The sequence below is a fragment of the Tachypleus tridentatus genome, chromosome 8, assembly GCF_004210375.1.
Source record: "Tachypleus tridentatus isolate NWPU-2018 chromosome 8, ASM421037v1, whole genome shotgun sequence".
Classification (NCBI taxonomy): domain Eukaryota; kingdom Metazoa; phylum Arthropoda; class Merostomata; order Xiphosura; family Limulidae; genus Tachypleus; species Tachypleus tridentatus.
Window position 1 is genome coordinate 10,618,241 of NC_134832.1, and position 26,141 is coordinate 10,644,381.

General features: G+C 33.9%; 1 protein-coding gene across 8 annotated transcripts in view; it reads right to left on the reverse strand.

Moving 5' to 3' along the window:
* Positions 1 to 26,141, reverse strand: part of Lrrk (Leucine-rich repeat kinase) — a 297,360-nt gene that overhangs the window by 73,513 nt on the left and 197,706 nt on the right. For all 8 annotated transcript variants that reach the window (XR_013032330.1, XR_013032331.1, XM_076517601.1 and 5 more), the window contains 3 exons: positions 21,856 to 21,985; positions 14,989 to 15,083; positions 1,761 to 1,883 (listed from right to left, as the gene is read on the reverse strand). Coding sequence is in view for 6 of the 8 variants with exons in the window: in XM_076517601.1 (XP_076373716.1) it covers positions 1,761 to 1,883; positions 14,989 to 15,083; positions 21,856 to 21,985 (348 nt within the window). In the remaining 2 variants the exon portion in view is untranslated. The remainder of the gene's footprint in view (positions 1 to 1,760; positions 1,884 to 14,988; positions 15,084 to 21,855; positions 21,986 to 26,141) is intronic.

Below are 26,141 nucleotides of genomic sequence, written 5' to 3' on the forward strand. Positions count from 1 at the left end.
GGGGAAATCCATGAAATAGCTGCCTAATTGCATATTTTAGTATACTCATAAAATCATAGCCTTAATAAGCAAAAACAAAAAAATAAAACAAAAACCACCAGAAGTATTAGGATTTATAAAGTACTAAGATTTTAAACATCTGAATCCAACTGCAAAATTAGAGGATTGTTTACATTAAAATATGTCTGTTCTCAGAGAATCTAGCCTTTGAACTTGGTTGCTGCTGGACATAGGTTGCTAAGCCTTTTAAATTTTTTACATGTGCAGGATATCAAACAAATTTTTTTAGGTTTTTTATATATACAGTTGTATAACCAAAAATCATAAATAACTGTATTGATACCATGGGATTACACTATAATTTATTAAGCTTAGTAACTAAGATGTATTTATAATTAAAAAAATATGAAATTCAAGCAGACTAAAGACAACTTAATTTCTTGAAATCTTAGTTTGAAAGAATGTGGTAGCCTTTTCACAAATTAAAATGACTCAGAAAACCACTTTTGGGACATTCTAAGGTGTTAATTGGTTATTTATATGTCATACAGTGAAGTAAGCACATATAAGGGACCATTTCCAGAAACAGCAAGAGATGAATAAGGCCAATTTGTTTGATTCAGTATGCTAGCCATATCTCAGCAAAATAAAAAGATACAAGATTATTACTTTATATTCTAGCTTGTAAATACTGACAACTTAAGTTTTTAATTTGTATGAATCTATGGACTTAGTATTTTGACACCACAAACATCTAATTTTAAACAGTGCTGTATTCAACATACCACGCGACTTACTAAAGTCTATATTTAGGTGTGTTCTTTTAATATTTAGTTTTAAATTAAGAAAGTAATATACACATAATATTAAAATATGAATTATAATCTACAATTTGATTCCAAACTTATTGACATAAATACATAAAATAGTAGTCCAATAAAACTGTGAATGCAAGTCAATAAATGCAATGACATGGCCTTTGACCCAAGACCCATTGGGAAAGGATTAAACATTTTTTCATTTGTGAAAGTGTTTGTTATTTTAACTACATGAAAGTTAAATAAATTTTCTTTGATATGAAGAATCACATAAGCTTTGTTAAACTTAACAAGTATAATACTCAGGGCAAAAAAATTGTAATGACTCAAACCTTAATTATTGAATATTCATTTTGTGTTTACCTATACAAATAAAGGAAATAATTATATTTCCTTTGTTATTTAATCTAACTTAAATTATGATATTTTTTAAACAAAATATTATTCCCATCATCAAAGAAAATAAAACATTTTTCTGTTTTTGATTTACCAAAGATCAATGAAGAATGACAGCATATTTTAAAAACATAATAGTGACCCTGTGGTTGTCTTGACATTACTGACTCACCAGTTAGGAAATATTCAGATACTTTTGAAAAAAATTGTGTATAGTTGCTGCAAAAATAAATGTATTCTATGAAATGAACCAATAAAAACTGGTAGAAGATGCATATCATATCAAATAAAAAATAGTATGAAAACTACTTTAAAGGAAAGTAATACTGGATGAAAATAATAAGACTAAGATTATATTCATTATTCATGAGATTATAACTGATTAGTTGAATGTAATTAACTATAAGCTCAACAATTAACTCAGTAGTAAGTTCAACTAACAATGCAGCTTTATTCATTATTTAAGTAAATTCCAACAAAGTTAATTTTTATAAATCTACAAAAATATTATCACATGCTTAGGTGAAAATGCAATAAATATCTTACCATTTCGTGCAAATGGGTTTATTTCTCGAATTGTAACAACATGAGCTAGCATATCACACAGCCACTGAGGATCCAGGAAGTAAAGGTCTTTTAAAGTTGCATCTTCATAATGTAAAAGGACACCTAAAAAAAAACACTTTGTTTATCAGTTAAAATTAACTACTATAAGTTTAAAAGCTGGAATAAAATTATTCAAGACTACAAGCTAAGAGACAAATACTATGGTAATTCATCACACTATGTAACAAAGTTTGTTTCTGGATAGTATATGTTATTTCTTAATTGCTTATGTTGCAAAAGTACAGAAAATGGCCATTATTCCCTTCAAACTTATTTTCCATGTAAAAACAGGCAAATTTGTACATTTTCATTTCCATAAGGTCTGAATAAAACAACATATGAATCAAATTTTACATGTATTTATACTAAAGTTATATAAAAATGTTTAGAAGTGAATAGTTTTGTGAGATTTGTGGATGTAATGTAAATCACTTTCAAGTATTAGCCCCCAAGTATAGTCTCAGCATTCGACTTTTTTAAACCAAGATCTCTGATCAAGTCATTGAGGTCTCTTTGGTTGGGGTAGTATTGGGTTTCTCTCACCAGCTGCACCTCTGAAATTGTAATCTGGATCTTCAATATCTACCTCCTCTTATGATTTGCTGCTATTTTCTAAGGATGGCTGCTTTCTCTCTGGTGGAGTGGGTACAGGGAGCTCAGGGCAGTGTGGTACTGGATGATGGAAGGTCCAGATACATGATAGCAAATGCATTCTTGCCAGCCCAACATTTGGAAGGGTCCACACCATGCAGAAGTAGCAATTGCTTGAGTGGTCAGTGGATTCATGCCAAATTCTTGAAAAAGCAAACTTCATGGCTCTCTTTTCCTCTGTACCACCCTCCCAAAGAGCAAAATAAAATTGTTATTATGAAGAATAAATTTATTTCATCCACAACTAATGTGTAAGAGGTTCATGCAAAATGTTTTATATGTGATATTTTTTCCATACGATTGGAAATTAAAAGATCTAAAAGGTCTAAAATTTGTATAATATAAAATTTTACTATTCAAGCAAGCAAAAATTGTCCGTCTTACCTTCTAGAGTTTTTTTACAGTGCTAGCAGGTAAAATGAGGTGCCCAGGGTTTGTCTTGATCCCTGACAGGCATGCCAAAATATGCCTTGTATTTAAATGCATTCACATTTTAGAAGAGGCTGTCACAGAGAACTTTTTCGCTCTTGTCTTGATAAATTAGACACATACATAACAGAATGAATCTGGAGAATATCTGCAGCTTCTTGATGCCATCTCTGATAAAATCAGATAGGTCTATGTGTTCACTTAGACAGCTAGAACTGAAGTGGTGAGCCCCTGTATATGTATATTTATATGGAAAGTTCAAGAAAATTCTAAAAAGTTCTTGAAAATTCTTGCAAGTTAAAGAAAATTCTCTATCAGCTACTCAGCATTGAATCTACCTGGAATGTTCATGAAAATGGTTAAATTTGAAAACTTCATTACCCAGGTCACAAAAGCAAAGTTTGAAGAGAAAAAAAGTCATTTCCATTTACTTTAGGCATAAGCAATTGGGAAATAATGCTTTCTGCTCAGAAACTAAAAAAAGTAAAAATTTTGTTGTGTAGTGTTATTTATAAGAATTCATCAAAGCAAAATTCAGTCAGAAACATTTATCCTTTGAAAAAATAAATTTTTCACAACAAATAGTCACGTAAATCAAATAATATCAATGTAAAACAAAACTAAATCAACAGCAAAAAAGTTGAATTTTATTATAATTTATAGATTTTCTTTCATTTTTTTGGTCTAACCAATTCAGTTTAAAACAGATGGATAGGTAAGCTCTTTCTTCTTCGTTTTAAGAACTAACCATAGTTTCTTTCAGAATAACATGGACAGAATTATTACTCAGTACAAGAACAGAAAGAAGGAATGCAGTTAAACACTTAAAACTTTCAACATATAGCTGTTCAATCCATTAAAATCATGCATTAGACAACAATTCTACACACAACAAAGTGAGTTCAACCAGCTTTCAATAATATCTACTAGTCAAAACATTCTTTATCAAACAGGAAATGTGTCTATATATTCAACTATTCATTTTAGTGTAGATTATTTAACCATATGCAACAAACTTCTACATGTTGCCTTTCAACATAATATTAAGTACCTGACATCAGAGTTATAATAAATTCATTTTTACCCTACATTACTGATTTAGTAAAAGTTCAGGGCATGAGAAATTAAGTACCATATACAGTATACAGGAATACTGAAAGTTAACATTTTCTCAAATCAAAAATGTATTTCCAATAACATTTACCTTCTCTCACACTTATAGGCATTACTTGATTTATAGGGTTTCCTTCCTTTAGCCATCAAAGCATTGGTCTGATTTTTTCTCACTTCCTCCAGTCTTCTATTCACTACTTAATCACCCTTAGTGATATCTGTTTCATGATACTCTCCACATATATCAATGAGCTTTCTATCCATGTATTGTATATCAGAATATTATTCAGATAATATTACTACTTTTTTAAAACTGACCTAATCTGCAGTCTCTAACACTGACATATAGAGAGGAAGAAGATTGGAAAAATGTGATTGGATGTAAGTGTTATTGGAAATACAGTTTGAATTTATGAAAATGGTAACTTTCAAAACATACTTACCTTCTCTCAGACTACAGCTAGAGTCCCACAGTGAGGAGTGAAGGGCTGTTGAAGGCATTAACAAATGCACTTTCAAAGATTGTGAGTATGTAAATAGAATATAGCAACCTAGTGGAGGAACTTTACTTTAGCCACAACAGGCATATTATTCTTTACCTGGAACCTAATTCAAGTACTGGGGGTGGAATTTGACATGATCCATCATCACTGTTGACCAGGCACCAACCAGATAGCCAAGGCTCCACTGCTTGGAGTTAGAATTATAAAGCCATAGTCCCTATATCCCCATGTTGAAGGCTAGAGCATTTCGAGTGCAATATATATATATATATATACACACACACACACACTTGTAAGTAGATTCTAACCTGTACATATTTAGTGATGCATTTCAAACAACTGGAATCATTACTATAACATAAGCAATACTGAAGTGAATAAACACTCTCCTCAAACTGAACAAGTCTGACAGGCAGCACCTTAAACTCAGAATGACAGGATCCTGTATACCATACTCAACTTAAGTGGAAAGAACTCATTTGTGCCATGAATTATGGAGAAAATGTGGAATAAACTGTGAGGTACCAGAGACCAATAGTTGAGTGTTCCAATGAGTGGCAAATGCAACAATCATAAGTGTCCCACACTGAAAGCAAATCCAATGGAAAACATCATAATAGAGCATTCATTCTGTTGACAGAATCTGATTGGGTTAAGACAACTGGTTGATTATTTGTTTGGTTTAGCATTTTATGGTGCAAAAATACAAGACTATCTGGGCCAAACATCCAGTAAAAAGTTAAAATTATTAAAATTCATAAAAAGAATTTAAAGTAAAACAAAGTTTAATTTTTGAATTAAAAACATAAATAGCAATAAATCCAATTTTTATATCTAGTTTACAGCAGTAACAGATAAACTACAGTAATAGAAGTTCTAAAGGACTTTCTGTAGCATAACTGTAATCATCATAACTCACCAAGATGACCAACAGGTAAGTTCAAACATCAGCGTTAGTCACCTAAAGTTGTCCTTTCCAGTCCTGGTTTTGAGTTATTTCACATTATGGCCATTTTCAGAAAAGTAAAGTAATACAAGTTTTAAAAGACTTTCTGTAGCAAAATTTTAATTATTATGACTCACCAGGATGACTAATGGGTAGTTCAAACATCAGCATTAGACACCTGAGTTGGCCATTCCAGTCCTGGTTTTGAGTTATTTGATGTTATAGCCATTTCCTGATTTCAAATCGAACTAGTTGTACTTTTATTCTTAAAAGGGAATATATTAAAAAATAGTCTAATTTATAAACTAAAAACTAAAAATATAATGTCCTTTAAAATTCTAAAAACATTTGTAAGGTGGACAGTGTCACTATCACCATTGACGCTGTTAACTTTATGGAGAAACCTTGGGACAGAACATATTTAAAATGGTGCCATCACTGAGAGTCTTAATGATGAAAAGACAGTAAATTGTGACTTATTGTGACCTGAGTACCAGATAAAAGAAAACGATGAGTTAAAAAACTGTGACCAGTGCATAGTCTAGTTAGGAAAACTTCCCCTTTCCTATCCTTAGAGAAGCAAGACTGTCAAAGTCTAATAGAGGGTTTTATTTATTGTCACGATGCTCACTCCAAGTTAAATGCCAACTGGTACAGAGCCGAGTCTTGAATACAGGACCACAGTCCATGTATGGAACAGACACAGCAGCAATAGTGCCAGAACAGACAGATTTAGCTGCAGTGTTGGTGAGCCTACTCCCACGAATACCAACGTGGCCTGGTATCCAAAAAAAACTGAATAGAAGTAGATGTTAAAGAGAAATGCGCCAGTTGGTTTTGAATATTGATGAGAACAGGATAAGAATTGAAGTGAAGCAATTCCAAAGCCAGTAGAGAACTAAGCAAGTCAGTATAAATAGTGCAATTTGAGTACTGCTTAACTTCTAAGTGGTCCAGGGCAAAAAAAATGGCATAAGGTTCAGCAGTGAACACAGAAACTGTAGAGGGGATTCTGCGAGCAACCACTGAACCACAACAAACCATAACAGAGACCACAGGCTCACCTGATTTTGAACCATCCACATAAATAGGAATAAAAAAATGGTTCGAAAGATGTTCAGCAAATAACAGACAGTATTTCCAATGAGTAATGTCTGCTTTTCTCAGATGACTTAAAGCAGGGGGGTTCCCAACCGGTGGGTCGCGACCCTCTGGGGGGTCGCAAAGCCTTGTTAGAAGTAGCTTGGGATAACATTAATTTTATTTCATGAATTACATTTTCATGCTCTTACATTTTTTGTTGTTTCGGTGCAAAGCAAAACATGTGCTACGTTAGTTCAATGTCATTAGGTGATATTATGGGTGTATGTATGCGTGCCTGTGAGTGAATGTGCCTGTGTGAATGTGTATGTGTCTGCAACTGTATGTATGTATGTATGTGTACTAGTGAGTAGCGAGTGTGTGAGTGCACGCGCATGTACGTATGCTTGTGTGTCTGTTTAGCTGTGATTAAGTGTGTGTGTGCTCACTGTCGACACGTGAGTCACATGTCCGTTGCTGATTGGTAGATGACGAATCGCGTGACTGGCCACGCTCCCTTCCCTCCCAATACTTACCCCATCATTACTCTACCTGCGCCCTGCACAAGTAGAAAGTGTAAGATCTACAGTTGCCAAAGCGTTCATTATCCAACATTTTTATTTTATTTTAACAAGGAGATAAGTAAGCAGTAGAGGTGAGTTGTGTCCATGGCTAAACGGTGCAGATACTCAGAATACTACCTCAACATTGGGTTCACCACTGTGCTCGCCAACGACGGCATCGAGAAACCACAGTGTGTTTTGTGCCATGCTGTCCTGAGTGCAGAGTCAATGAAACCATCAAAACTCAAGTGTCATCTTGAGACGAAACATCCAGAACACGCAAAGAAGGGTTTGGATTTCTTCAAACGGCATGAACGATGTCTTAAAAGCCAAAGAACCGATAGAAGTAGGTCGTTTCAGCAGCAGAGTGCAGCCGTAGTGGAAGCTTCATATGAGATTGCATTTGAAATTGCTAAACAAAAAAAGCCTCACACGATTGGAGAAACACTTCTTAAACCCTGCATGATGAAAGCAGTACATCTTATTCTTGGAGAAGCCAGTGCAAAGAAGATGCAGCAAGTATCCCTGTCAAATAATACTATACAGAGGCGTATTTCTAAAATGTCTATGGATGTGGAAAAACAGGTTTTGACTGAAATCAAGGGTTCGCCTTTGTTCTCCTTTCAGCTTGACGAGTCAACAGATGTAAGTTCATGTTCTCAGTTGCTTGTCTTCGTGAGATACATTAATTCAGGTGACATCAAAAACGAATTCTTATTCTGCAGTGCACTTGAAACCACAACAAAAGCTGATGATGTCATGGAAAAAGTTTCATTTTTTTTTCAAGACAAAGATCTTCAATGGGAAAACGTGTGTGGGGTTTGTACGGATGGGGCACTGGCTATGCTGGGATCGAAATCAGGATTCCAGTCGAGAGTGAAGAAGCTAGCACCTCAAGCAAAGGGCATCCACTGCATGATTCACCGATATGCTCTTGCCAGTAAGACTCTCCCTGCCTCTCTGCAGGAAGTGCTTGAATCTGTAATCAAAATTGTAAATTATGTGAAGACTCAAGCACTCAACACTTGCCTATTCAAAGAACTATGCAAAGACATGAATGCTGACCACGAAGTTCTTCTCTTCTGCACAGCAGTACGTTGGTTGTTGAAAGGAAACGTTATTAATCGTGTCTTTGAAATGAAAGATGAAATAAAGCTATTCCTGGAGACTCAAGAAAGGAAAGATCTTGTAGCTCACTTCAAAGATGAAGCATGGAATAAAAGGGTTGCGTTACCTAGCCGACATTTTGACCAGCTGAACAAACTCAATTTGAAGCTTCAAGGAAGGGAAACACATGTTCTCCTTTTCAAGATAGTCTTCGGGCCTTTGTTTCCAAACTGCAGAACTGGCGTCGGAAAACCAATCTTGGAAACATCGCTATGTTTGAAAAACTTTGTGGAGTGACAGATGAGTCTCAGATCCAACTGGATCAGTTCCTCAAGGATGAGATTACCAAACATCTTCAGTCTCTAGAAAAGGAAGTCGAGCATTACTTCCCTGAGCTATCACAGGAACAGGAGGCCCTGGTAAGGAACCCATTTTGTACTGAACTTGATGTATCCAACATCCCAGATGATATCCAAGACGAATTTCTGGATCTAAGGAACGACTCTTCAGCTCGTGATCTCTTCAAGGTGAAATCCGTGACTCAGTTCTGGTGTGCTATGTATCAGTCATACTCCAAAGTCAGCATGATAGCTTTACGTGTCCTTGTTCCATTTGCTTCTACCTACTTGTGTGAGGCAGGATTTTCCACTCTTGTCAATATAAAAACAAAGAATAGGAACAGATTGGATGTTGGAGATGACATGAGACTGGCTCTAACAAATGCTCGGCCACGAATTTCAAAGCTTGCTGCTGAAATGCAACATCAGGCATCTCACTAGCTGGGTTGGATAGTTGTTCAAACCTATGTTAATATTATTTTAAGAAATATATGTTCTTTTTGTGTATTCAGGTTGGACCAATGTGATTTAATTTGCTAATAAATAATTACAGAATTTTTAAATATATTTTTTTAGATGTTTCTTTCCCTATCCTTCACAGAAAATAAAAGAAAAATTAAGCTGCTGATAGTAAGCCCTAAGTAGGGGGTCACATGGGTTTCAAACTTTTAGGTAAGGGGTCGTGAGTGCCAAAAGGTTGGGAACCCCTGACTCAATGAAAGGTCACATTTGGGGATTGTAATAACCCATGGTGGGATGGGCTGACCAGTGGAAACAGCAATGTAAACCAAGGACAGACCCAATTCATCCAACTGCACCTGGACACAATGGCCAAAAGGAGCAATGGCAGATCGTTTGTTCTGAAAAAAGTATGGCCCACCAAGGAAGGAAAACACAACCCCAGGTAGAATGCTGTGGTAAGTATTGAAGTTTTGAAGCATACAGTAAAGACACTTGCAAATGGCAGAGGTGAAGTGGAGGTTCATGAGACACTGTGTATAAGCTCTGGACTGGGGAAGTGCAGAAAGCCCCAATGCAGAGGTCCTGCAGAGCCATAAACCAGTGACACATAGTCTAGTTTTCATCAAATAAGAACATGATACATCTTCAGCACAGTACATCGATCCACTCCCCAAGTGGTGTTAGAGAAGACACGGAGGTTGTTCAGTGCTCTTCTACATTTGACTCATAGTTGCTTGATGTGTGGAATAATGGTCAAAGATAAGCCCTAAGAACTTTGTCTCAGGGATCACCAGTTGCACAACTTTACTGATACAGAGTTCAGGATCAGGATGAATACCCCGTTGGAAACAAAAGTGCATGCAAACGGTTTTAGAGAGAAAAGAGTTAAAATTGTTTGCTGTGGTCCACTTCAATGTTGAACCCACACAAACTTAGAATTGCCTGTCCATTAAAAAATTTTAATAAAAATGGGCAAATGACTACATAACTCATATAAATGGAGATCTCACAATGCCATACCTGCATGTAGTATCATAAGCCTTCTCAAGGTCAAAGAATATTAATACAAGATGTTGTCATTTGAGAAAGGCTTCTCTGATTTACTTTCCAAGATGAATCAGGTGGTCTGCGGTGGAGCAATGTCGTCAGAATCCACACTGGGTGGGCAAGAGGAAGTTGTTTGATTCAAGGAACTGAACAAAACAAACATTAACCATCCTCTCTAAAGTTTTACAGAGACAGATCATCAAAGCAATTGGACAGTAGCTTGAAGGACTCTTGGGATCCTTCCCAGGCTTAGAGAAAGTTAGGACAATAGCCCAGTGCCAGGTATCAGGAAGAACATTCACCTGCCAGATCTGATTAAAAACAATCAGAAGAATAGCAAGAGAAGCAAGAGATAGATAGCGCAGCATCTCATAGTGTACATCATCAGGTCTGACCAACATAATGCCAGACCCATGAAGGGCCAGTTTGAGTTTCAGCAGTGTAAAGGGGCGATCATAGTTATAGAGACAATCAGCTCAAAAGGAAAGAGGTAATTGCTCTGCCCAAGTCTTGATGATTAAGAGAGTGGAGGATGAAACAGAAGTGCTAGAGTATAGGCAATGCTCCAGGTATCAGCTACTTCCTGGCCATCAGACAGCAAGATCAAGAGGGAGACAGAATTATATTGCCTTCTGACCTTTCAAATCTTATCCCGTATAACTTTGGAACTGGTGGTAGAAGATACGCTGGTCATGAACTTAATCCAAGATTCTTTCTGGCTTTGATGTCTTACCCACTGAGCATGTGCACGGACCTGCTGGAAAGGAATGTGGTTTGAGAGTGTGGGGTACCTATGAAAAGTAACCCAGTACCGTTCTTGAGTCTTCTGTGCCATGTAACAGGCAGGATTCCACCATGGACGAGGATATCACGGAAAATGTGTCAAAGTTTTAGGAAAACAATGAGCAGTAGCTGCCTGTATAATACAGTCAGTCACTGCTGCCATGCAGTCATTTACTGGTGGCTTTCAGGTGATGGCAGGATCAAGTTCTGTGAGAGCAGTGAAAGAGGGCCAGTTGGCTTGATCCAGCTTCCACCAGGGCACACAGGTCGGGTGGCACTAACCACAGCAAATCTCTCTCAAAATTATAGGAAAATGATAACTGTCTTATGGGTTATTGTCAACCCTCCATGAAAAGTGGTAGAATAGTGAAGGGGAGCAAATTGAGAGATCATTACCAGTAAAGGACTGACTAGGTGCATGTAAATAAGTATAAAAACTAGTGTTGAGTGGCAAAGACAGGGTGGGCACATGCTGATCAACCAACAGTGTCATCCCTCCATGCACTCATCCATCACACAGCCTGTCATTTCTGTAGAAATGAAAACTGCTGAAAGGTGACTATATTGGCAAGTTTCAGAAATGTTTTCTGTATGGAAAGACATATAGGATGGTAGTAAGCAATCAGTGCTTTGATATCATCCAGATTAGAACATAATCCACGACATTGTATCAAGGTGGTCATTTTGATTTCTGTGTAGGCAAACTGGGTGGAGAGCCCTTCTCTGTTCAACCACATCTTTTATCTTTATTTTCTTTTATTTGAGGTAGGTCTTTCAACCTTCATGGATCCTGCCTTGGGTCAACTGGGCAGGTCTTTGTTGTTGGAAGAGGATTCCAGCGAGTGAGAACAAGAATGCATGATCATTTTGCATAATGGGGCAGAAGAAGAAGATGTACCCGAGGAAATACCTGTACCTGGAACCAAGAAAAGTGGATCTTGGGGTTTGCTGGAATGAATGTTAGGGACAGAGATTGGTGTTGACATTGATTCATCAACGTTTTTAACCATGAAGGTCAAAAGATTTTTCATGTGGTTTGTAGTAGTGGAACGAAGTGCAGCAGAATATGTCCAAGATGAAGTTGTGGACAGCAACTTTTGAGCCTCAGGTTAAGTAATGTTTTGAATCATCTACAAATATTGCACTTCTTTTTCTTCCAACCATTTAGAGCAAGAACAAAGATAGGATGGGTGAGAGCCATTGCAGTTGATGCAATGAGGGTCTGTTTCACACTCGCAGACATCATGGTCTTTGGCACCATGACGTGCACTTGTCAATGAACCATGTCATGATGTCTGTCAGTGACCAAACTGCTGACACTAGAAACATTTGGAATGTATGGATTTGGGATGTATGGCTGTATCTTGTAATTAAGATAATCTGCTTTGATGGTGGCAGGTGGACATGGTGGTGTAAATGTTAAAATGAGGATATTCGTTTGCACATGCCTCACTGCAGAAACTCCTTGGGTGAAGAAACCAGCAAGAATCTCTGACTTGGGGATGATCTTCAAATCCCTCTCCACAATAACTCCTCATGACTAATTCAAAGTAGCATGGGACATAACCTCAATGGGTATATCCCCAACTGCCTTTGAATGTAAGAGGAATTCACTGTGTTTAGATGTGGATCTTTCCACCAATATGTCACCAGGGTGAAGCTTTTTGACTGACTTTGGAGAGCCAGCAAGTCCCTCTAGTCCCTTCTGAATAAAAAAGGGAGACATTTGTTCTAAAGATTTGTCTGGAAGAGAATGTAATACAAGGAAATGAGGTACAGGTGTTACATATGTTGAAGATTGCTGCTCAGAACCTTCAAGACGTGGTCATTTACCCATGGACTGTTTTTTCACTGTTTTATTTAAGTTTTTATTTGAAGGATCTAAAATAAAAAAGAATGTTTAAGTGCCCACTGACCCCACCCATCATGGAGCCCTATGAGGAGATGCACTACAATGCCAAAAAAGGACACTGCAGCAATGCCAGGGTTTCGTGAGCACTATACTCAAACATCAGCATCAAATACAATGTCCATAACAGCTGTTGAGAACATCCAACACTGGCACTTGGTTAACACTAGCTCAGAACCTTCAAGACATGGTCATTTACCTATGGATCAGCCTATTGATCCTGGGGAGCCACTCCAAGGCCACCAGCCTACAGGAATTCAAGGCCAAAGTGGTGTGTTAAGATTGGACTCCTCAACTACCAGGACCCTCTCCTCCTCTTCATGGGTCAAAACACATGGGTGGATGTTTAGATCCCAGATGCAGTAAACTGAAAAAACAGAACCTTCCCTGGGAGATCCCCTCACCGTATACAGGAATCCAAACCAAGGGGATTAAGACAATTGACCTTCATCCCCAGGATATGACAAATTAGTTGGATGATATGATGAGAGTAGACCCATAAAGAAGATCTAAGGTTGAAAAACAGAGATCTGGACTTAACAGGAAATGTAAAACTCCACTGTGGAACTGTCATAATAAAGCATGACTATAATCTGAGGATTGTGCAAAACAAATTTGAAACTATTTCATCAACTGATTTCATTTTTATGAAGAATTTTCATGAGAGTTGCATATGCACTTGCACTGTAAGTAGATCAGTCATTTGGAAACTGAGCAGTAAATCTCCCTCCATGAACTAAAATGTCAGGGGATGGAAAAAGAACTAAGTATTTTCCTTCAAACCTTTCTGCCATCAAGAAATGTGTAGACTCAAAAGCAAATGAGGAAAGGCCCAAAACATCACACACTCAGTTTTCCAACTGAAGTAAAGGAGCAGATAGTGTTCGATCCCAATATGGCCTCCTGAGAAGCCAACAGAACAAGGAAAGGCAATGGAAGAAGTGAATCAAAATTATCTCCAGAACATTAAGAATCACCCTTAAGTGCAGCCTCAAAGCTCCCTGGAGAAGCACCATTAGACCAAAAAATAAGTTTTCATCTTACTAAGAATAAGGTCATGAAGAGCCTCAACTGAGAATGACTCTTCTCGCCAAACTGTTGAGCTATGCTAGATGTCAAAGGTTGTATAGGAGAAATCTGATTTGCTGGATTTTGCCTGGGTTTGAAAATTCATGTTGTATATCAGATTGAAAAACAAGATTTTTAATGAAACTCAACTAGGTAATAGAAAGAATGCTCAAATTATTTGTAAAGGTCATGGTATAAAGAAATCTAATGGTGAATGCTTTGTCAGGAAAAAGTGATAATATTATCTGAATAAGATTTTTATATACAGTTCCAGACTAAAAGGAGCATTGATATACACAAGGACTGTCACAAAACAAATATCATCAAGGCCAATTATGTGAGAAATAAAAGCCTAAAGCAATTTTTAAAAAATCAGACCACAGCTTAAATGGGTGAATGAATGAAATGCTAGCACTTGAGTAAATAGATGTAGCATGAGAAAGAGGCAAGCATATTTTGTAACAACTGTATATATGCAGTTTGGAGGTACTGTAGGTTATAAAAATACAATGTACAAATATATAATAAACAAAACATTTCTTATTCATTACATGAACATCACCTGCACTCTGGCTTATCAGTATACATGGAGTCAACCAGGAATTTTTTTTCTTAAGAAAATAATGTATACACTATTTCTAGCGTAGCTGTTACTTTTTTTTAATGAGTCTTCAGGTGTAAGCTTCAAGATATAATCTTTGCATTTTTATCCAACTTATTTATTTATTTTCTTCACGATACCTATTCCTCTTTCTAAATTAACAAATTTTAATTATTCTGTTTTTAGACTGGTCCTGTCTTTGTTGTTAAAAAGAATATAGTGATTAGAGAATAAGCATCTTGCTGATGTTGATCAGTAACAAGTTTAAACAATAAAATAAAAAAGTATTTATGCATGTGCATACTATTAACTATTGTTATTATTTTAACAATGGTAAAATAAGTGCACAATAAATAATTTAACAAAACATAGGGTTCAGTTTTAAATTACTTATTGTGCAATTATTTTGATGTTGTACTTGTTTAGAAAATGTTTACATGAATTAATTATTATAATCACCTTTTTAATTCCTCAGCAAAACATATTTCTTAGTCAGTTTGGTTCTACATTAGCAAACAAAATAGTTTTCATTTTAGTCTGAATTATTAAAGATGATTAAAGATTTTACCATTCTCGTGCAGGAAATTTGTTGCTTGGTTCAGTTCAGCCATGTCTCTAAAGGCTATGTTAAACCTTTGCTGCATTTCATGCATCACCAACATCCTGTGAAAATCCACAATTTCAAAAAATCATTATCATATACACAAGAACAATTGTTGACTCAAAGTCAAACTAACAAAAAGAGTGTAATATTTGTTTTTTTTTGTTTTGAGTTTTACAGTTTAAATGCTAAAAAGTCTTTTAAATAAGTCAACCATAACTTGGTGAACAATACATGTATATCATATTAACATTCAATAGTTGGAAATGTCTGTTAGGGCAGCCACTGTTACACACACACACACACACACACACACACATATATTTATTTGGAATATCGGTCTTCTTTACCTAAACTCTACACATATTTTAGATTAATCATATCAGATAGCCAGTATGTAAATGCAAGATCAGTCATATTTAGATGCAAAATATAGGTATAAAATTTTAGTCATTACAAGCTGAACAATAATACATAGTAAATGATGGTAATATATGCCTACTAACTCTAAGTTAAGATGAATTTTCTTTTTTACAAAATTACAGTGCTTTTCCCAGTTTTGAGCTTCAACACAGAAAATTATTTATGTAAAACTTTAACTTTGCTGTTTTCCAAAGTACAAAATGTACATTCCTTCATTTGTAGTTAATGGACTTTCTTGCATGGAACTTATTAAGTGATGCCAAGAAATAGAAAACTGTCTTTCCTGTCAGTAGAGGGGAAAACAGTCAGAGGTCCTAATTTCAACTCCTAGTAACCATAAATATCAGATGTGAATATATATCTGGGCAAACTTAGCTTTATTAGTATATTTTGGTTATTGCATATAAGATCAGATTTGCTATTGTAAGACAGGGTTATGGGTTTTTTCAAGAGTTGTAAGAATAACATAATTCTTAGAGACTTTTAGTAAATTTAACATTAAATAATATAAACTTTTCCAGCATTTAGGACATTTTCACATAACTTTTGTTTTGAACTGTTGTGACTCGAATGTACCTTGTTTTTAAGTTCTTTTCACTAAGTATATTATTTTGAAGTAACATTTACAGTAGAGTTTTTTTTAATCCACATATAATACATACATTGGCTTCCTAAAGACAACAACTGTGTAGTATTTAAAGCATTACATACTTACATGTTACAGTCATCTAACATTCATATATTGGTTGGTAATTCCAATTCACCCTATACTTATATGTTTTTTTATGGAACACCAGATAACTGAGAGAGAGCAGAGCTAACTTTAAAGGGAATGGTAATATTGTTTACACTAAAACTATGTTGTTTTTTTGCTCATGTAAAATACATAATAAATAAATTGATTATTCAATACCTCTATGACTTTCATAGTACCTTATCTAGTATTCCACAAATAATTTCAGTACAATATACAAAATTGCTTTTGTTGTAAGCTGGCAAAAGAATAATAATAATAATTACAAACAGGCTTAAATGAGTGGAGTTTTGTTTCCTTGTGAGTCTAGCATTATGCATACAGCTTTAGTATTGTTTGAACTGAATATTTACTGTTTAAGGTGTTTTTCTTTTTCCTAAACATCCTATCAGGGTTTTGTGTAATTACTTGCAGTCTCTATTATGTTAAATTCTTACCTCAGAGAGGGATAGTAAATAAATTAAAGGGGTAAGACACAAAGAACAAATATCATGATTCTCACACAAGAAATAATTGAGGATTTTGTAACATTTATTTATAAAACTAAAAATGTAAAGCTTGTATAATACTGAAATTTATTTTATTAACTATATTTAATGCCAAGTTTATTTGTATGCTTTGATAATAAAATAATTTAGTTAAATTTGAGAATGTAACTCTGTAAAAGGTTTTGACATGTACACCTTGACCTTACGACTGTGAGAGGGTTAACAAGAGAACATTACAAATTACTTTATCATTTAACAACGAAACATATAACATATATAAAAAAAAAATTCTGATATGATACTGAACATATGAAAAAATCAAAACAAAACAGAGCATCACAATACATAATAGAAATCCTGTAGACATAAAAAACAGAGTAACATAAAAAAGTTCAAAGTAAACCAACTCTGTTCAAAATTAAGGAAACCACGTGAAGAGAAATACCAAAATGACTCTTTACACAAAATTACAACCACACTGAAAATATTTTTTTCATATCACAACATGTAATAAATTCAAATTTTTCAACATAATAAACACAGAAAAATAAACTTTTCACTATTCTTAAATTAAACATAACCAAAGCCTTTAAAACTACAATACATCAGAAAAAAGAGTAACCCTATGAACGTATCAATCCAAGCAACTATATGTGTATGTGTGCCTATATTTATACATATATATATATATATATATATATATATTACATTAACAATAAAACCTTACACATTTTACTAAACGAACATATAACATCCTTTACAAAGAAAAAACAAAACAAAACATCACAACATGCCAAAAGACACAAGGACATAAGTGAAAAAAAACAAAAACATTCACACTCAAATAAAGAGAGAGAGATATCCATACTTACAAACTATTTACTCTGATACATACATGCAAGCACATACACACAAATTAAGTGGAGAAGCTACAGCCACTTACCTAGAAGGGCCCTAATAGTAAGCCCTCCAATGCATATGTAGAGTTCCAGCATATTGCAGTATTTTTGTAGCTTTTGCAGGAACTTAATATGTTTATACTATTCTTGAAAGTGATGTACTTACTTACTTTGCTGCGCTACACTGGTGGCTTTTGTCTTTTTAACAACCATTCTTCCTGTTGGTTATAAATTATCCAAGCCTCTATACACGACTGCTTGGTTTTGGAAACGGCTGTTCAATATGTGAACTGTTTCAGCATGAAATGTCCCTTACTTTAGTTCAAGTATTATGGGTAGATTGAACTTTTATAATCTTAGTACCAGAGCTGTTGAAATTGACACCCTGATCTCTATGATGTAATTGCTACAGTTGTGGTATCCTTAGCTTGTGTGATGGTGATAGATGCTACAGTTACTGATGTCCCTCACATGATTGTAAAAGTATTTGTAGAACCTTCCTGCTTCATTGATTTTCTTGCAGTTCCAGAAATATATATCTTGCTGAGATGAGAGATATAATGGTCTTGATAGGGATTAGCATACACAGCATGAAGCTTAACTCATTTCATAAAACACCTTCCAGAGGTGCACTTGAAGCTTTCCTCTTGGTCCTTCTTGACATCTGATCTGTGGGTGGCTTGAACAGGTGAATGACAAACATGCTAAACATCAATGGTTCAGCAGAATCACTACCCTTTTGCTCCACTGGCTATATTCAGTGAAGGCTATGTTTCAGGATACTTTGGAAATTAAAGCATATGCCACATGCTGGATCAGTAAGAGCTTATCCAGCAATACATCTTCATCTATCTGTTATGCTGAGATGAAGGGGCCAGCTTCCAGTGTGTTTAGCAAGATGGAAAACTGTCGCATCACTACAATCAAACAAAGAACTCTCACCACAGATAGCTTCCTTCATCATTCAACATATTTAGAATTTCCATGGGAAACCCTCTTGGCCTACATCCTCATCTGCACTCTCCAAGATCACAGTTGTCAGGAACTGTTCACAGTTATCATGAAACTTCATCACATTTCTTCTGCCAGTTATATAAAATACAGCCTGATTCCAGTAGAAAAGAAACAGGAGGGAAGAGAAGGAAAATTAAAACTGTAGGTTTAAATACCCACTAGTGACTATTATGTAGATGTTAATTTAATTTATTGCATAGTAAAAATTCATTAACACCAACATTTGGCCTTACTCCCAACTTTCTTAAGATACTAGCTTATCACATAGGACAGAAGATATAAAACCATAACACACATTTGCAAACTCTTTCTTTGGCAAAATGTTCAGTGTCTACATTTTCATATTACAACTATGCCTTGTATTAGAAAAACATTAAGAAATTATTGAAAACTCTATATAAATTTAAAAGATTTCACTTTGCCTTATCAAAAATATTCAAACATAATCAAATAAAATACTGTGCCCACCAAGTTTATGTTCATTATGTTATTTGCTACATGACTGTGTTCCAGTCTTTTAGCTATTGATGCAGTTTATCCACTGACATTAACTTACACCTTTCAAGATTTCTCACTATTGAGATGACATAAACCAGACAAAGGGCTCTATATCTGGTCAGAGAATATATCTATGGGTTCTAGAGAAAATCCCACTCATTTCTGAACACTTTCTGCCATGCACCCTGAGATGGTCCTCTGTTATTTGGGCTCATTTATACAATGTTCAACCTCAGGGAAAAACTATGTCAACTTCTCTGTGTGCTCCAGTTACCACTCCTGCATTCATGGCTACAGGAGCCTCTTTTGTATTGACAGATGTCAGTTATCTGGAAAAGTATTTTCCTGTATCTGATCATCCTTCCTTAACTCCTGACTCGTCCTCCAGCTAACATACTCTTCAGTCTGTGGAAAATGTCATTTCTACTGATTGAGAGACTCATTTTACTCAGTAGAATACAAGAGAAAGGGATATCTTTGATCATAACACAAAAATTTCTCCTACATACCTACTTTAATGTATTTTGCATTAAACATATTTCCCTCAGAGCAAAGACTGAAATCCCCTAAAAAGGAAGTACAATAAATATCATAAAACAGAGCATAGGTCTGTATCTTTATGAACTGTAACTGAATTAGTCATAAAGAAGTTAATACATAAAACTTATACAACAACAACCTCTAATACAACACAGCCAGAGACAAATATAATACAATGTTGAATAAAAATGAGGATAATTATGTATGGTAGGTTTGAAACTGTTAACTATTTCTGCACAGATTCTATCACTGCAACTGACTTTGAAACAATTTTATGCTTGTTATAATTTTCATGCTTTTAGATTAATGAGTGTATGTTCACAAAATTTGGCAAGTTATTAGTAAACATTACAAGGCTTTTATATGCAAAATATGAAATTTTTTTTATTATGTCTTAAGTTTAGTCAAGCGATGTTTTTTCATGTCTTTTTTTTTCTTTTTGCATGTTAGATAGACAACATGTAAAGTAATTTTGATTTTAAAATTAAAAATACTTTTATGTATGAGAAAATTTTCAAATTTCACATGTGAAATCTTTATAATGTCCAGATAGCTCTCAAGCATTTCTTGAGAAAAAAACTTATATTTTATCTGATATTTTCATTAGTGATCTCTGTAAGAGTTTAGCCAACTATAAATTATGCCTTTTTCATTCTAGAATGACTGCAATTTATAACATGAAAATGTAAATGTTTAGATTAAATAGTTTAAGTCTCATAAGATTATATATTTACATATTTTTATTACACTGATCTTTCAGCTGTGCCTGGCTGACAAAACAAAAGTTACAATGACTTTAGTCTTTATAAAATGACCTCTCTTGGCTGTGTTTTAGTGAACTAGTTTTTTTATCAAATACAGTCACACTTCAGTTATTGTACATAATACATATTTTCATGATTTCTAGTTACAGGTAAGTTCTTAAACCTACTTTTTCTTAAAAAATAGAATAATAAATAAAAGGGTAAAGCAAACAATTATCTACAACTTCTACAATTTTTTGCTGCTTGTCATAGGTTGATAAGCCTCATAAAATTTTACAAGTGGAGGATGTAAAATGAAATAATTTTTCTTTAGGTTTAATATACATATTTCAAACAACCAAAAAAATCAAACTACTATATCAATACTATAGAATTCTACTATAATTTATCAAGCTTAGTAATTAAGTTGTATTTGGGTCTAAAAAAAGATATTTAAAATTTCAAGCCAACTTAAGATTTAGTTGACCAGCTTGAAGATTTGTATCAAAAGAATGAGGTGTCATAATAGCTAAAAGTGACTAAGCTTCTGATATGTTATTCACATGTCATACATAGAAGTCAATGTACATAACAGACCACTTCCAAATCTAGCACAAAATTGCATAACATAATGTAAATCTAAGGCTCACATTTACTAAAGTATATCTATAAATTGAAATCTCCAGAAGTTTAGAAGTCATCAAAACAAAATGTGCAGAGAATCTTACAAAATCTAAAATGTGGATAACTCTTGGAATTGTAAAAAATCTGCACTGAAGTGACAAAGCAAGACTTTAATTCTGCAATACTATAACATACAAATGCCAGGGTTCACATGACACACACCTCACATGTCACTTTGAATCACTGTTACTCAAACATAAGGGTGAGGAAGCCCTTAACCATTACTTGATTTACAAAAAAGACAGCTGATTATAGTGGGACATTATGGATAAAACCATAGCTATCTTTTGCACAGAGAATGTATTTAATAACGAATTACTGAATATCATCTTTCAATCTAGTTAAGGAAAAGCTAAGTTATTTACTAAACAACTCTCTACATCCAAACTAAATTGAAAGGAAAAAGTCAAAAATTTACATATTAAGTAATTATTTGTTTGCTTATTTGTTATTAACCACAAAGCTACACAATGGATTATCTGTTTTGTGCTCACCACTAACAGGAAACTGCTTTTTCAGCCTAAGTATACAGACTTCCAGCTGCGTTACTGGAAGTATATAAACTAATGAGAAGGCTTATATATGGTACCATATTAAAACATAAAATAAATTATGAGTTATCTAAATGATAAATATAAATAAAAGTCAAGAAATAAACCTAGTCACAGAGGAACATACGTACATACACATAAACAACCTACCATATTGGGTATACTTCAGTTCTACAACTAAAGTTTGGAAGTGAGCAACAATTGATCAATCAAACTGGACTAAAAATCAAATAAATTTACTTGTACTGTTCTGCTCGAAGTACTGGATCCTTCCCCTGTAGCCGGCGATCTAAAGCTAAATAACCCACCACATCTTCAAGTGCCAAGTAAGTTGCTGGGATTTTTTGCTCTAATAATCTTTCTTTACTTCCTACAATGAACAAAATGTAACTCATGTGAGTAAAATTTCTGCAGACTATTTCATAAATCTGGTATAAATTTATTCATGCATATTTGTAGTATTTTTTATTACTTGACTTTTCTAAAGTGAAAAATAATAGTCAATCAAACAATTTTCAACAACATATTAAATGGTGTTTACTATGAATGTACAATATATATTTTCATTTGATTTATTATACTATAGTATGTTGTAATAATCAGCACATAGGCATCTAAGCTCTCACAACTCTAAAAAGCAATACTGCACGATTACTTTCATTATAATGTACTGTTTTCTGTAGCAAAACATACACAACATAATGCATAATGAACCTCTCTTATAATACATGGAACACTTTGACAAATTCAAATTATACTAATTTCAAATCATTTCCACAACACCAACATATATTACAGGTATTATATGTTGACCTAAGCATATTTAATTAATATCCAAATGCTAACTTTTGTACAGATAAACAAAATCTGATGGATAGTGTCAAAATAAAAATACATTTTCTTTGCTGTACTTTTAAATCCTAATATCCTAATTTAATCCATTTACTTAACACTTAACCTATTTCTCAAAGCTCAAGCTTTAGTGACATTATAATATCATTCTTAAGTCTATAGTCATGAACTCAACATTACACTTGTATAGGCTGTTTCCTATATAATATCACAAGAAAGTTCCCTGCAATCTACACAATAAGCACATTCAAAAAAGGATTTTCACCATTTTTTGAAATGTCATTAGAATTTGAGAGAGCTTCTTAAAATTTTCATTAGTATAATGAGTCTAGTTGTTACTGTGTCTTTCTTCATTTTCTCTACATGAATGTTCATTAAGAAAAGTGTATAATAATTCAATCACAGGTTCAACATAATCAAACTTTTTACTAGCTTCGTTGTGATGTGATCCCACACTTAAACAGATTATGTTTCACTGGCTTATGCATCATCTGCCTTTATATATATATATATAAATATTGTCTCATAAATAACTGGTGAACAGTAATTTACCTGAGATTCTCTGAAAATTTTAACTCAGCTGACTTGATAAACTTTGGTATACTGAGGGAAAACAACAACCTAACTATGATAAAAATTAATACCAGTTTCACTGTAAGGTATTGCTTCAGGCTGAATACTAGGTTTTCTCAAATATTAGGTAACTCTAAAATAGTAATAAAATAGTGATTTAACTTTCTTTTTTGATCACATCTATAACTACTAAAATATAAAATTTTGTTTATGTTAATTTGCATAACAGTCTATAACTTGTCTAAGACTCATAATGTAAATAAATTAACATGTAAATTTATACATGGACTTTTCTCTGCATTAAAATATTTTATTTGGAAGCTTTCTACCATCTCACTAGAATTCTCATCAGGCAACAAAGTACCGAGTGATTAAAATTTGTTAAATTGTTGAACACTGCTTTAAAATAGGTATCTAAGCAACAGTTGTAACAATGACCAACATCTCACACTAAAGTTGTTAAAGATATAGAATTATGGTGAATGTAAAATATAAATCTATTGCTTCAATGTAATAAACATGAAGAAAATACAATTATGGGTATTATATAGATCAATACAAAATAAAGAAGTTTTTCAACTTCAAATAATACAATGAAAAATTAAAGGTCTCTTTTTACATCAAAACCAAAATAAATAATATGCATTGTATCTTTCATTAGTGGTGTCCAAGCAGTATTGAGTATTTGTTGGCCATTTTGTTTATTAATACCCACTGGTGATCCCATTATGTTATGCTTGGATGGCAATAGCTTACTCGATTTTTCTATGTTTGGTGTTTTCTTCTCTGTCTATTATTTCGGCATTTTGTAGGTCTATTATATGGTCATTTTCTTGACATTGGAAAGCTACAGTTTTTAATATTTCTTTAATGTTCTTTGTACCTTACCTGTAGCAGCTATTGAGTTTATTCAAAGTATTGTTTATCATACTCACACCTAGTGCTATAAACCATGCTCTGGTATCTATTCATTACCCTATGAAATTTTTCTCCCAGGCCTGGCATGTAAGAAAGAAATACCTTTTTTTCTTTTCATTATGATTTAAAGTTGTGGTAGTAGAAACAGATAAGTCATCATACATTGAATCATTTTATTTGAATAGTCATTATTCCTGAAAAATCTTTTCAGTGAAGATCTTTAAGTTCTTTATGTGGATAAAATTATAAATATATATTTATAGCTTTAGATTTTAGTGTTTTGATCATTACAGTTCTGATCGCTGTGGTACGGCATGAATGAAAATCCAGATATTTATTTGTGCGAGTCTTCTTCCAATCAATGGTAGGGGTGAACCAGAACAGCGAGAAAAGAGAGTGTTATTGACTTCAAACTGTATGCAAAATTGTATACTTGAAGATTTGCTCAAGACACAGGAACCTAATGTACCCATACAGCCTACTGTATTTTACCAACTTATGAAACAGCCAAATTTATTTTGAGTTGATAAAACCTCTAAGAATAGATCTGGCTTATTCCTTTAGAAATTTATGAGAATTCATTAACCACATTTATGAACAAGTAATATCCAAAGGCAATATTACAGCTGTCTTTAGTGTAGTTTCACATTTTATCAAGATTCCTGCTAAAGATACCATGAAAATAATACACAAACAATTGATGACATCTTGTTTCCAACAAGAATGTCCATCAACATTCAAATCATCATCATCTTGCTGGGCATCTGTCTTGATGGAAATTACTTCCACTGAAATGGCCAATTTTATAATATGTTAGATGGTACTCCAATGGATTCACCTTTATCATCTGTAGCAGCAGAAGTATTCATGCAGCATTTTGAACACACCTTTTTAAAATCATGCCTTCATCAATCTCATACATGGATAAAATATGTTGACAACAAATTTATTTCATGGACTAAAGGAAAGGAACAGCTCACAACCTTTCATGCGCATACAAACATCCAATATGACAGCAAATAATTTTCAATAAAATTGAAGTTGATAACACTTTTCCATTCCTTGATGTCCTGGTTTGAAGGAAGAGAAGTTCAGAGAAGCTGACCACTACCACTTATCAGAAATAGACTCAAACAAATAACAAAGAAATAAATATAAGAATTTTCACTCATACCATACAACAGGTGTAAAAATTGAGATTATCAAAACATTAAAATCTAAAGCTACAAGTATATGCTCCTGATTTGACTAAGATGAAGAACCTAAACATCTTGAGAAGATTTCCAGGAATGATAGTTTTTCAAATGAAATAATTTAACACGTTATATGGTTCATCTCAACTACTAATAGACAACCTGAATATCGAAACACAGAGACATTCATTCCTCACATATCAGCACTAAAAGAAAATTTCATAGAATTATGAATTAACTTAACATCTCTGTAGTTTTCTTAAGTGCTCCTACACTATCCAAAAGGCTTTCAAAGGTAAAATCCCTACTTTCCAATCTCTCACATACAATGTGGTTTAAAGCATTAGGTGTGAAAGTAATAAGCAATACATTTGGAAAACACCAAAGAGATATTAAAAATTGTTCTATAAACACATCAGCTACAGCTTTTCAAGTTCATAAAAATGACCATATAACAGGCTTACAAAATGCCAAAATAACAAAGTGACAAAAGAAACCCAACAAACACAGAAAAATCAAGTAAGCTATTACCATCCACTCACAACACAGTGGAACACCAGTAGGTATTAATAAAAACAATGGTCAATAACTACTCAATACTGCATGGACACCACTTATGAAAGATACAAAGCATATTATTTGTTGTCGTTTTGATGTAGCAATAGACCTTTAACTTTTCAATGTATTATTTCAAGATGAAAAATTCCTTTATTTTGTGTTTCTCTATATAATACACAATTTAACAAATTTTTATCACTCAGTATAGTTGCCTATGAGTATTTCAATAAGACAACAGAAAGCTTCCAAATAAAATATTTTAATGCAGAGAAATGATCATTTATAACTCTGCATAGTCCAAGTACTGTTTTCATATACTTTAAATGATTTCTTTATAATTAAGCCTAAGAGAAGGAACTGCAAAGTCATTCCTCCAAGGATTATCATACAGTCAATGTTCATTAAACTCTTTATCAAATGACCACAAACACC